Here is a 13146-nt window from a genome sequence, read left to right as displayed (position 1 = left end):
TAACTGCAGGTAACTAGTAGCACAAGCTAATAAATATGCAGAATCTGTTAACCCAAGTGTGCAGATACAAGGCTAGAGCTGGCTTCACCTCAAGTTTCAGATAAGCTAGAGGTTCAATCAAGGCAAAGAGTTATTATAAAAACAAATAAAAAAAAATCTTTCCCTTTTGAAAACTTTATGAGTCTGCCTCTCCATCACATTAGTCAAACATGAAGCAGAAAGGGCTTGGTAGGATATATATATACATATATATATATATATATATATATATATTTATATAAATCTTTCCCAATAAAGATGCAGCTAATATCAATTTCCTGAAAACAGTAAAGTACACTTATCTTAACCAACACAACTATGCCAGCAGAGCTGTTAAGCACAAACTAGGTCTACATTTTTGGTTCATCTCACTTCTGTGAAGGCTCCTTATGAAAACTAAACAAAGGTGCCAAATGTCTGAGCTTCACCTAAAAAGCCATCAAGCCTTCAAGATCAGATCAGTTTTGGTAACTGTCTATACACATCCCCTGAATGTATCCAGCCTCCCAAGTGCTGCTCTGTCTCAAGAGATAGGAGTACAGAGCACAGAACCCCTCCACCTGTTTCCAACTAAGAAGCAAAGACTAGGCTGGAAAGGAAATGGTAGACTGAATCAAAAGTAAAAAATACTGAGATTTTATTAATTTTGCTTTTTGCCCCTGGCACATTCCAGCAGTCTACATTTCCTCTCTGGGAAAAAGAAAAACGCATAAGGCTTGGAACCACCTTTCTACACCCCCAGCACACAGTTAGAGGGTCCTGCCTAGCTTTCAAAGTTTGGCTAACACAAGCTTCAGGCTTTCTGTCCTTCCAGGTAAAGCAAGCAACCTGCCAAATGTTGCTAAAGGTAGTAATAAACTTAGCCAGTGTTTTTCCTACTTATAAAGATGGGCAAACAAACAATCATAAGAAGGTTAATTTACTAGCTATGCAGTGGAGTACCAACTGCAGTCTCATCTCTATGAAAGAAGCAGCTGATAGGCACATAACATTAAAAAAAGAAATCTGTAAAGGATGAACAAGAGCCCTCCTTTCCCCATTTCCTTTGCCACCCCTCAACACAGAGATGTTGGTTTTATCTGTAAATCACCTAAAACTGTAGATTACCTAAATAGATAGTGCTTTCAATACACAGCCCTTAGGCTTTCAATGAAGCAAAACAAAAACAAACAAAAGCATACAATATCATTCAGGTATTACACCAAAGAATAGTATTTTTCATGCTATCAAAATTCAGACAACAGGCATAAAAGGTACAAAAGGCCTGTGTGGAGTGCAAAAGTATTATCAAATACAAATAAAGCTTCACACTTGCCAGGTCTGGGCTTCCAAACTGGACATAGGCACATCACAGATGCGCTTTAGAGTATCATTCCAAACAGCTACTTGTTAGTAGTCCTCAAATTAGCTCCCCTCTGCCTGGCTTTTAGGAGTAGCGTAGTCAAATTCTCTTTTCTATCACAAAGTGTTTGCTTATTGGAAAAATACATTTAATGGGATTTATCCAAGCATTATTAATCTTAGAAAAACCTATTTCTCAGTAAATGGTAAGATTCCAACACGTTTAGGTGCACAGGTCTTGCTTGTTGCTTTATTTATCTTTCGACGATTTGTGGTGACAAGTTGGGTTATATTTCCCCCCTTCTCTTTTCTTGAGCTACAGATGTACTAACTCTTACAGAAAAACAATTATGGATTAATTTTAAGGTAGGTGTTGTAGTAAGTCCCTCTGGTAATGAATGAGCCTGTGGTGATTTCAAAAAAAATGGCTTAATTACTTCCCCTTCCTCCTTTTTAAACAAGTGGATGCAACTTTTGATGGCTCTGATGCTGCCAAAAAAAAAAAAAAAAAAAAAAAAAGTTTAATCTGGGAATAAAAACAGTAAGTCTCCTGAGCAATTCTCAAGCACAACTATTTAAGCAACATTAATTGTAGCTCCAGCAAGGTTCAGTCCTGTGCAGACTTTCTAAAATAGCAAAAGACTCATCAACACAGTATATATACTTTTTTTCCTCCAATACATATAACAAGGAGTAGTAGATAGAAGTCATGGGATCTTCACAAACAGTTTATTCTTTTTCTGAAGAAACTTGGGTAAGCTACTCAAAATATAAACAGTTTTCCGAATGGGTTATCATTTCTGAAAACTTGTAAGGGGCTTAATCAGCCTCTTCAGAGAGTATACTAAGTATTTATCGTAGCATGGAAAAAGAGTTCTCTTTTTTTGAAAAAGAAAAAAAAAACTAAGTTATGAGAGCAATGCTGTCAATTGCTGAGGTTAAAAGAACCACGCACACTATCCAACAGCTTGCTGAGGTTTCCCTAAATAAACAACACCTTGCAGTGTCGTACTGACATCAAGGAGTAACAGAAACTCTCAACACTATTATCACAGAATTCAATCCCAATGGAAGTTTGCAGGATGAGACCTTCTAAAGCATAGCAACTTACAGCAAAATGCACTAACCTGTTTCTGGAGATACCCTTCTCTTCTTTGGACTTGGTTTAAACACAAAGCAGCCCTAGAGAAGAAAAATACAAACTTGAAGATGAACATCAATCTGACCAGGGCTCCTGAGACCAGAGCAGTAACTTTATTTTCCTTTAACCTCAGTGTTCCATTAAACCAGCAAATGAAACCCAATGTCTTCTTGATGGAGTTCCTCATGTACTAACTTTCCATGCTGTCCCTTTACTTTCCTACTTCAGGCTGTGAAACTAGTAGAAGTCATGTTACCTGTACTTGAGAGGGGCTTTTCCACCATTCCATTACATCTTTCAATGTAACCTACCAGCTCACGCCCTTCATCTCATCTTCTCATACACCTTCAAAAGGTTTGAAATTTACAGGACAAGGGTCACCTCAAGACATCTCAATAAAGCTCTCAGTAGAGTATCAGTTTTTAAAACAAACAAACAAACAAGGGGGGAAAACAGTTAAGAGGCTGGGATGCATAGAGAAGATCTAGAATAATACAATTAATATTAAGTGACTTATAAAAGTAAAGAACAACACCCTACTACCCAGGGCAACATGTGCATCCGAAACAAAGCAGGTTTTTGAAGAAGCAAATATGGTTAGAAGAATGATGACAAAGAGTTTGGAAAAGTCTTCAGGTAAAAGACAACTCTGCTCCCAGGCAGCCTTACAAACAGAAGCCATTGCCTATTTAGGTCTCAACTTCGGCAGGAAAAAAGAAGTCAAACAACTATTCAGCTTTGAATTCCAAAGATATTTTTCCACTTTCCTCTAGAAATTTTGAAAAGTCTCCCTCCTCCAACAAAACTCATCATTTTGAAGAGTCGTAATTTCCTGTAGATCCAATATTACTTGCTTTCCTCAGCTCTCACTGTGAGAGGTTCAGTGCAAAAGGGGAAGAAAACCACAAATGCCCAACATGCATAAACAGATTGATTCAATCCTGCATTTCCCGACAGAGATGCTTATATAAGCAAAAATTATTAAACTTGGCCAAAGCAGCTCAACTGCTATTTTGAGAAAGATCTAGTGGAAATTAAACGCAGACACACGTTCAGTTTTGATCACTGTCTATTGAGCAACTTCGGACAAGTTCTTTCTCTTTTGATACAAATGTGGAAACTGAAGGAGAACATCAATAATAACATTGTCCTCTGAGAAGGAGCTTTATGAACTGGAGAGCAAAGCTCTTATGAGTAATTATTGCCTTTGACTTCTAAAATAAGCAGCAGCTAAAAATAGTAATAATGTAAAATCTGAAAAAAACAATCTTACACCTACAAAAAAGACAACAGTACATTAACAAAGCAACAACTTAAATATGCATAGCACAAAAGGCAATCAACCTGTTACACTTCATATGTTCAATACACAGAATGTATTAAACAATTATAAGGATTTTGACATTGCAACTATGTTCATGAATATCCTTGGATATTTTCTATTTTACAACATATACTAAAAACATCTAAATATTGCTGGAGAAAAGTTGTGGTTATTCTACATATGCTAAGTGTTCTGGAACAAACAGACTGGGAAATTTAATCTAGAATCTCATTTATACACATATCATGTCAGAATAGTAATTCATGACAGTTTTAACTGGAATAAGCCAAAATAACTAATAATCCACGTATGTGTAAGAATACTATCCTTAAATGAAATATAATTTAATATTTTGTAAGCATCATGTTTCCCTATACCATTCAACAGAGTAAAGATTGTACTATAAAATGGAAAAAAAAAAAAGTGTCAGGTACAAGACACAGGACAAAAATAAGGGACTTGCAAAAGAGTTTGCAGAACTATTTAAAAGTAATATCCATATTTAATATGAAAATCTGCCTGTTTTGGATTAAGTTTTATCTTTGTTTGGAAGTCCTTCCCTTTAACCTGACAGTAATAACATGCACAGTGACTTGCACACTGAAGGATCCAGAAGCCCATCACAAATCATAAAAAAAACAGAAACAAACAAACAAAACGACAGCTTGAAGGAGTCTTCCTGTGAGGGAAAAAGTAATAATAAGAAGAAAGGGTATTCCAGTTCGCTGGAAAGGATGGCTGTTGTGCACTGCTCGTCCAGGGAGGACAGAAAATAGAGAGTTTAATGTCCCAGCACCACATTTGAAGCCTCTCTTTACACTAATACTCCCCAATGAACACATGTGCCCTAAAGCCAACGCTAGCTACAAGCCAAATAGAAACTTTCAACTAAAAAAAGTAATTTTCTTTCAAGGCAAAAATAGAAAATTAACATTACATGTAAATGTCAGCAAAGACTGTTTTATTTATATTTCACCATTAATTTCAGGAAGAATAGACAAAAAGTGCCACACAACAACACGAAGCAATGTCAATGTTATTTCAGCTAAAAATGGAAAAAAGCGCAGACATAACCCTACTGCTCCATTCAGCTGTGTGTGAATTTTAGTTCATCTGCAAGAAGCAGCAGAAAGGAAACATGTATTTTGATGGATTGGACTAGACGATCTCTAGAGGTCCCTTCCAATCTTAACCATTCTGTGATTCTGTGAAACACCAAAATGCCTCGGATAAAACAGGACTGGGTGGATATGTGGGCAGAGATTTGAAGAAGAGAGCCCAGGACCGACCATTCCAAGGAAAGGGAAAAAAAAAAACAATAAAAAGGGGCAACTTGGGAACAAGCATCCACGGAAATAACATTGGATAAAAATATAAAGAGACGCTAGAGACAAGATTTGTCAAGGGAACTTGAAGCAACAAGTGAGGAATAACTAATACCATAGATATCAATGTGGATCAAATACTAGTAAAAAGGGGGGGACAGAACTACACACATTAGAGAGAATGGGGTAAAACAAAACAAAACGAAACAAACTTTCAATAATCACTTCCATCGCAGCTGGAGGTGGAATCTAAGTGGTAGGGATTTCTGAGGGGGGATAAACACCACTCCTCCCATAGAACAGCCCCGAAGCCGAAGCTGAGGAGTCGCTGAGGACAGGACAGGCTGGGCTGGGCTGGGCCGGGCTGGGCCGGGTCGCTCTGTCCGCCGCGCCCCGCGTAGTTCCCCTGCAAAACGCGCGCCAGAGCGGCGACTGTTGGGGAGTAACGGTTGACGAGTAACGGTTTGGGGAACGGCGGTTGGAAGCAGCGGCCCCCCCGCCCCCGCCCCCGCTCACCTTGGAGACGGAGCACGTGCTCATGTCGCCCCTCGCGCGCACCCGGCGCCAACGGCCAACCCGCCGCGGTCGGGGGCGGGGAGGGGAGTAGCGCGGCGCACGCGCACTTGGAGAAGGGCGCCCCCGCCCCCTGCCTTCCTCTCGCTGTCCCCCCCTTCCCCGTGTAATGGTGCGCTCCTTACGCCGGCCCTGTCCCCTCTCCACCGCTCGCAGCAAAGCGGAGCGCAGGGCCTCCCCCGCTCCCGAGAATGGTGCGACCCGCCCCGGGCTAGAGGAAAGGGGCGGGGGAGGGGGAGGGACAACTGTGTCCTTCCGCCCCCTCCGCGGCCATGGCGGCCTGCTCCTTTCGGCGGAGCATTGCCTCCCAGGTACGCTGCCCGCCGCCGAGCGGGAGAGATCGCTCTGCGGCGGAGGGCAGCGCCAAAGCCGCGGCGCCCCGTCATCCCCTTCCCAACCCCTCCGCCCCTCTCCGCGAGTCTCCCGGTTGGTACCGACCCGTTGCCGACAGGCGCTTGAGCCCCCGCCCCCCCCCCCCCCCTTGGGCGTCTCCCGTGGCAACGCCCCCCCCGGCCGCCCCCCGTGCGCGAACGCGGCGGCCGTTGGTGCCGTGCGGACCGTTGGTGCGGGCGGCCCTGGTGCCTGTAACTGTCCTTTAAACGGCTCTGTTCTGGGGCCGGCCCTCCCCATAGCCCCCCAGCTCGTGAGGCGTTGGGCGGGGAGCTTCGTTTTGCTGTAATGCGGCTACGCTTGGTACGGGGCTTAGTTCTCTGCGTTCTGCGTGCCTGGTGACCTAAGGAAGATGCAGAGCCTGGGGCGGTAGAAAAGGCCTCTGTGGCAATAATAGGGTTCCACAAGGAAAAAAACAACAAAAAACCCATGTATGGTGTTCGATCTGGCCTTTTCTAGGGCACCTTTATTATTTCTTTACCTTTGTGTCCCATTCTTTCAGGTAGTGACCTTAAATTAGCATTCCTTAATAAGGTTTTACTCTTTTTTTTTTTTGTCTGTGTACAGTTTCATATCATACTACTATAAAGCGATATATATATAATTACATACCAAAAAAAAAAAGTATATGTAATTATGTACCCTTTTGTTCTTCATTTCAAATTTAGCTTTCAAAAATTTTGGATCTACCACCAGAAAACCTAATAAAGTGCATATCTGCAGTTCCTGTCTCCAAAAAACGGTAGTGTCATTTTATATTACAATGCTATACTATATTGTTTTATATTTTCTTTTGCTTACTAATTTGTCATACTATTAGTATGCTTCTGGCTAGTATTGCATATGTTTAACAGGAGTTTGGGGGAAATAAATACAGAAAAGCAAATCTCAGCTAATATGCCAATCCAAGTATAAGGAGATACTTAAATTATTTAAATCACTGTGTTTTTTCTTTTCAGCAAGCTCAAAACAAACTTAACTAAAAGCTATAATAGTCAGATTGAATAGCAAATGTTACAGCCTGAAGGAGCTCTGAAGGGAGACTACCTAGAACACATGCAAAGTTATGGATTTTTTTTTCAGTATTGTACTTGAGAACTGTGATGATATTATCAAGTAAATTCAATTTATTCATGAGTAATGAACTTTAAGGTATCTGAGTGGTTTATGCTTGCTCACTTGTCTTGCGGCACGCACAAACTGAGCTACATTTGGTACGTGCCACGAGACCAGTCAGCTATGCTTGCTGATTAGTCTTGTGGCGTGTACCAAATTTCCACATCATTTTTATAGGTTTTTTCTTGATTTTAAACCATTCTCTTTTCTTTTTAGGCAAATTGCTGATTTCCAGCTTTCCATTGATTCCATAACAGAGCACGGTTCTAGTGATCACTCAGCAAAAGATCTTCAGCTTCGAGCTCAGACGTTAGCAGAGAAGGTACACTAATATGTTAATCTCATATATTAGCAGTTATGAGTTTACACACTGGAGATGTAAGAGCCATCATAATGTTAATTCTTTCTTTTTCTTCTGGTTATGTTTGTGTGGAATGGTGATTACAACAATAAAGAAGAACATATTATCAACACAAGCCCTAAAATTGAATAGCCTATGATGCTTAAACAAAGGAAAAAATACTGCTAATCCATTAGATTGCTTTTGTTGGCTGGTAGATAAAGAAGAAACACTTGATATAATTTATTTAGATTGATCATGTTATCCACAAAGAAGCTAAGTAATGTAATGTCACCATAATATCATTTGGCATTGAAAAGTGGTGAAGAGATAGCAAAAAGTAGTAAATTTTATTGTGCTAAGCAGTTGATGAAGTCCCTCAAGATTTAATGGTATGTTATCAGTGACTTAGGAAATGAGAATTTAGGTTAGGCAGAAGAGACCAAAATTATTATTGTTGTCTGAAAAGGCCTAAATAATAGGACTGTAACATGATGCTGAACGAAAGAGAATGTGCTGTGGAGTGCTAAGAACTGTCTGTCAAAGATTGTAATTGTCTTTTTTTCCACATGCTTTTGATTTCCTCTGGCTGATTCTTGTCTCGTCTTTGGACTGTTAGTTCTTTGCTGAGGGGGCTTTGATTTTTATACTTTTGTACAGAATAGGGGTACAGTGTTGTCCAAGTGGTACATTGTAGTCCAAGCCTTAGGCATGAGGAAATCCAGTTACTAGAGAACTATGGGGTGTGTGGAGAAAAGGCTGGTAAAGCTCTAGACAGTGCCTATGAGTCTTTAATGAGAGTGTCTGTAACACTCTTGTTTCTCTTGGAACTTCCTAAGGCTAAGGAATTTGAAGGCTAACCATAACCTCATTGCATGTTTGAATTAGTGTGTAAGCCTGAGAACTGACATGGGGAAAGAATTTTTTTTATGCTTATATTCTTCTGTAAGAACATGACTTGCCTCTGTCAAAGACAATAACCAAATGATAAAGAGATTTATGTTGTCTTTTATATGCTTTCCATTTTTTCTTTTCTTGAGAAAGTTTCCTGCCTATGAAAGGCAGTCAGTTAAATAAGGAGGACGACAAACCTGTCAGCCTAGGTGGAGATCAAAATTCATGCAAGGAGGAGGCTGACGTTAAAGCCTTAGTGCCCAAATATTCCTCATGGGTTCAGAATTTTCAAAACGAGTGCCTTATGGAAATTTTAAATGCATTTTTTAACATATTGCCCTTTAGTGTATTTATTTTATATCATTGGATGCTGCAGAATGTTGTTTGTCATGAAAGTTGAGAGCTTTAAGAAACAGCAGCCCAAAACTTCTGTCTCAGGCTTTCTTTAAGAGGTTGATCTCGATTGTTATTTTTCATGTGCTGTCCTTTACACTGTAAACTGTCAAATATTCCTCAGTTTCTGTGTGTACAAAGGGAACAACTCTTGCTCCCAGTCAGAGGAATAAATGCAGACTGGATATATGGAGGGACTGAAGCAAAAAGAATGTAAAACATTTAGGACTGAAATTCAAAACTATTAAGCATGGATTGGAATAATAAAATCTTCCCTTTCTATACAGGATGGATTAAATGATCCATTTGTGATTGCTTCCATTGTATTAAATTAGTTAATTAACTGTTTTTATGATGGGGTTTTGCTTTTGTTTTAGCTACAATGTGATTCTGTAGTGAGTGAAATCACCGCTAGTCCAGGAACAGTGAACTTCACAATAAACAGGGAATTACTAGCAAAGGTAAGTACTGTTAATATTTCAGTTGCACTAAGGCAAAAATAAATTCTTCGGTGCAAACCTGAAAAATACTTAATGTCTTGAAAAGACTTTTCTGTATACAGCTCTTTCTTTCATGAGTTCCCTCAGAGATTCCAGTTACTGCTTTTTTTTTTTATGTAGCCCCAGAATTTGGGATTAGGGTCACAGTAGTTTATTCTTTAAAAGTATGTGAGAAAACAATATATCTACTTTTAGTGGATAATCATGACTTGGCATGTGCTTTGAGTTTCTAAAGTATAAACTAAAGTTTTAATCTTGCATGTAAAGGCTCTCGTTTAAATGGAAGAAGGTTGATAGATACGTGAAAATAGTGAATACAGTTTTGCCATTGCCTACTTTGCTGCAAAACAAGGGAAAGCCATGTGCCTTGAAGCCCAGGGCCTGACCAAAATTGAAAGCTTCATTTGTTAAAGCAATAACATGGTGAAATGAAGATGCCACTCAGTCTGAGAAGACTGCCTTGACTGCAGTCTGGGATATTTGCAAGGGCTTTGGGGAGATAAGTAGATAGCTTGCACCAATAGCCTGGAGTTCTTCTGCTTAGCTTGGATTGCATGGATACTTTGCCAGTCTGGTTCAGTGAACTTCTACAGCAAATGACATTGTGATGGGGTTCAAAGCATTGCTATATACGCTGGGCAGTCCTTAGGACAAATTGTGGTCCTGAAAAAAAGACTGCACGTGAACTGGGGGCAGCAAATCAGATTCTAACTAATACTGGCGATGCTTTCTTTGTGCAAAGACCTTTACCAATTTACTTATGCTTGTAGCGTCTTTTCCTGACAGATTAAAGTTTTTCATCTTATGAATTGCTAGTGCTTAGGCATTGCTATCAATTAGTTGTTCTATTAATTGCCTAAAGCCAATTCCTTTAATTTTGCATTTGCTATTTCTAACCCATCTCGATAAGAATATAGCAGCTGACTGTTCACAGAGTAGTTTTGATATTCATTTTTATTCATGGACAGGGTTTCACAAGGCTTTCTGCCTTTAGTAGGGAGATTCAAACAGAACTATGTGGCCTCAAAAAGTATGCTGGAAAAATGTGGAACTAGAATATATAATTTTACATTAAGTCGCTAAGGGAAAAGAAAGAGATAAGATTTAGCTGTTACTATCACCGTTAAGGAGAACAGATTTATGATAAAAATAAAGAGGAGGGATGAATCTCATGTGTCCCAAATGGGTCGGACCTGTGATCTGGCTGTGCCATGTGCTGTGGGAATCTCCTGCACTGTAAACATTCCTTGACTAAAGCCTGGGATCTGAGACAGGACTCAGGAATTTCAGGCAAGCAGCCAAACTCTGCAAAGTCTTCCTTGACAAGATACAATTTTTCTTTTCGAAGCCCAGATGTATGTTATGTAGTTTTCTTATTAATTAAATAAAAGCCTGCCGAGAAAAATTTGCTACACAGTGAAGTAGATTCTCTAGTCAGGCCTACTCATAGACTATTCTTTTTCTTTCATTTTTTTTTTCATCCAGATCTATGGTCTTAGTTCTCCAGGATAGCCTTTATTTTAAAATGTTTTATCTGAATAGGAGAGGTGAGGATCCTGATTAGAGTAAGATGAGTCATCTTTGGATGGGGACTCCCTCGCTTTATATGAAGTTACTGCCCTACACATGTTCTTGGACAGACTCTCCCTTTTTGCTCACTAATTAGCTCCTGATGACTGTTTTGCCCCTTCATGTTACCTAGCTAAGCAATAATTTTGGTAGAGTATGTATCTTTCCCCATCCTTGCAAGTTTTCAACAAAATCAGCCTAGTCTCTGCTTGGAGTTTCACTTTTTTAATTGTCCAGATGCAGCTTTTAAAAGCTTACGGTGTTTTCCTGTGCGTATAAGATTTTGTTTTCATAGCAACCTAGCAATCTAATCGCTTATGTGAGTGCAGGCTGTGGGAATGACCCTTGAGTGGCTGGTAAACAGTTCTTCTGCTTCCACTTTCTGTTGTTGAAAAACATTTTCCTCCCATTTCCTTTGTTGCATTTTAGACTGTGTTGCAGCAGGTGTTGAAAGATGGCTCAGAATATGGAATAAAAAGTGAACTCTTTTCTACAGTGCCTAGACAAAAGGCAGTGATTGAGTTCAGGTAAGCGCAAAACTGCCTTGTCTGCTGATTGATATTCATTGTCGTAATGTATGATGCCTGTGAAGTAAAACCATATTTATAGGACTATACTGGGGTGTATTTAATATTCTGACATATTTGCCTTTTTTTGGTATTTATCGAGTTCAGCCTTCACGGTGCTATCCACTAAGAATATTCTCATTTAGGGGATAATAACTTTCACTTTGTAAGCAATCTTATTTTTAATATTTTTATTTTATCAAGAAACAAAATCTAAATTTTCAGCCAATAGCCTACTTCTTTTTTCGCCTGTGTTTCGTTTTGTTTTCCAACTCTGCATACCTACATCTTGACTTGTTAGAGCAGCCAGACATATATCTTGCTAAGGTGGTTTACTGGCCAAGTGCTTTTTCTCACTAGTTCCATTTTGTTTGCATTCATCTGCTTGTGGAAAGGCTCTTGGCTTGGATCTTCTTATGTATAAATATTTTTGTCCACTTAGGCTCCTCAGTGGGTTCCCTGAGTCACAGAAAGTAAGCACTTGAATTTGGGAGCAGAATGTTTGTAGCTGAACCTCCGTATTATTGTCAGAGACAAACAATTGTGGAGGGAGGGTTTTTTCTTTTTTTTTTTTTTTTTCCCCCACTTTGGTCAGTAAAGAAGAAACTACAATCTGTAGATGAGTTCAACTATTTTGCAAGCCTTTTCAGGTAAATGCGTTAAGACTAATAGTTTACTGCCTGGGGTATGTTTTAAACTGAGCTGAATTAGAAATGTCAAACTGAACAAAACGTGGCCACATTAAAAAGCAGTGTTGGAGATTGGTATGAAGAGATACTATTTACCAGCTTTGAAGACAACAACATTTGTTGAAGAATTCCTGACTGCAGTTACTGATTCTTGCCCACAAAGTTCCATTTTCTAGTATCAGATTTCTCTCCAGTAAAAGTATGAGGATAATAATGTATTTTGCCAAAAATGTATAATGTGAAAAGATAGCATGAGTCTTTTGTTACCTGCATGATTCTTTTTTGCTTTTGTTTCTTTGTTCATCTGTTTCCTCCTGAGTAACACTGGCAGTAACGCGTACAGGAGGAAAAGTTGTTTGGATAGGAAACTTTGTTCTTAGCTACAGAAGCTAATCAGGGAATTTTAAAGGAATATTCAAAACTCTGCTTTTATTTCAGTTCTTTTGCTATACACTATTTGATATCCGTTGACTGAATCTTACCTTGTACACTGAACAAACATCATTTGTGGAAATTTGTTACAGCTCCCCTAATATTGCCAAAAAGTTTCACATAGGACACTTGCGTTCCACAATAATAGGTAAGTAGGCATTTAACTGTGACTTAAAGTTAAAAAAAAACTGTGACTTTTTGTCTTCATGTTTAAGTTGTTGGGGGAATACTGCTGACTTTTCCTTCTCCCAGTGCAAGGGCCATGTCAGGCTCAACTTGCTAAGTAAGCAGTGCAGGAAAGATTGTGATGTTTTGCTGGTAGATTTATTAAGTCCCACATATAGTTTTATGAATATGAACATTAGATGATGCAGCTTTAAATGGTTCAACAAAGACACCCGGGGCAGTTTTCACTGAAGTGTTCTGAGAGCCCTTTGAATTTTAAATTTCTAATTTGCACCAGACTGCAGAGCAGTTGTTACGTTTTAGCAGTTGTCTGGCAAGAGGTTTGCTT

At 39.3% G+C, this 13146-nt stretch overlaps 2 protein-coding genes across 3 annotated transcripts in view; one reads left to right on the top strand and one right to left on the bottom strand.

The window, feature by feature from the left end:
• ORC3 (origin recognition complex subunit 3) overlaps positions 1 to 5745 on the bottom strand; it is a 32914-nt gene extending 27169 nt beyond the window's left edge. For both annotated transcript variants that reach the window (XM_088519762.1, XM_088519763.1), the window contains exons 1-2: positions 5687 to 5745; positions 2508 to 2562 (exon numbers count right to left, since the gene is read on the bottom strand). In XM_088519762.1, the coding sequence (XP_088375888.1) occupies positions 2508 to 2562; positions 5687 to 5710 (79 nt within the window). In that variant the 5' untranslated portion in view covers positions 5711 to 5745. The remainder of the gene's footprint in view (positions 1 to 2507; positions 2563 to 5686) is intronic.
• A 175-nt stretch (positions 5746 to 5920) lies between these two features.
• RARS2 (arginyl-tRNA synthetase 2, mitochondrial) overlaps positions 5921 to 13146 on the top strand; it is a 28384-nt gene continuing 21158 nt past the window's right edge. Inside the window, exons 1-6 of the mRNA XM_088519772.1 lie at positions 5921 to 6054; positions 6802 to 6875; positions 7466 to 7571; positions 9254 to 9337; positions 11375 to 11472; positions 12725 to 12780. Of these exons, the coding sequence (XP_088375898.1) occupies positions 6016 to 6054; positions 6802 to 6875; positions 7466 to 7571; positions 9254 to 9337; positions 11375 to 11472; positions 12725 to 12780 (457 nt within the window). The 5' untranslated portion in view covers positions 5921 to 6015. The remainder of the gene's footprint in view (positions 6055 to 6801; positions 6876 to 7465; positions 7572 to 9253; positions 9338 to 11374; positions 11473 to 12724; positions 12781 to 13146) is intronic.

The sequence above is a fragment of the Tinamus guttatus genome, unplaced genomic scaffold (genome assembly GCF_059628265.1).
Source record: "Tinamus guttatus ecotype Peru unplaced genomic scaffold, ASM5962826v1 Tinamus_guttatus_pri_ptg000070l, whole genome shotgun sequence".
Classification (NCBI taxonomy): Eukaryota; Metazoa; Chordata; class Aves; order Tinamiformes; family Tinamidae; genus Tinamus; species Tinamus guttatus.
This window is presented reverse-complemented; position numbering and strand designations above follow the sequence as displayed.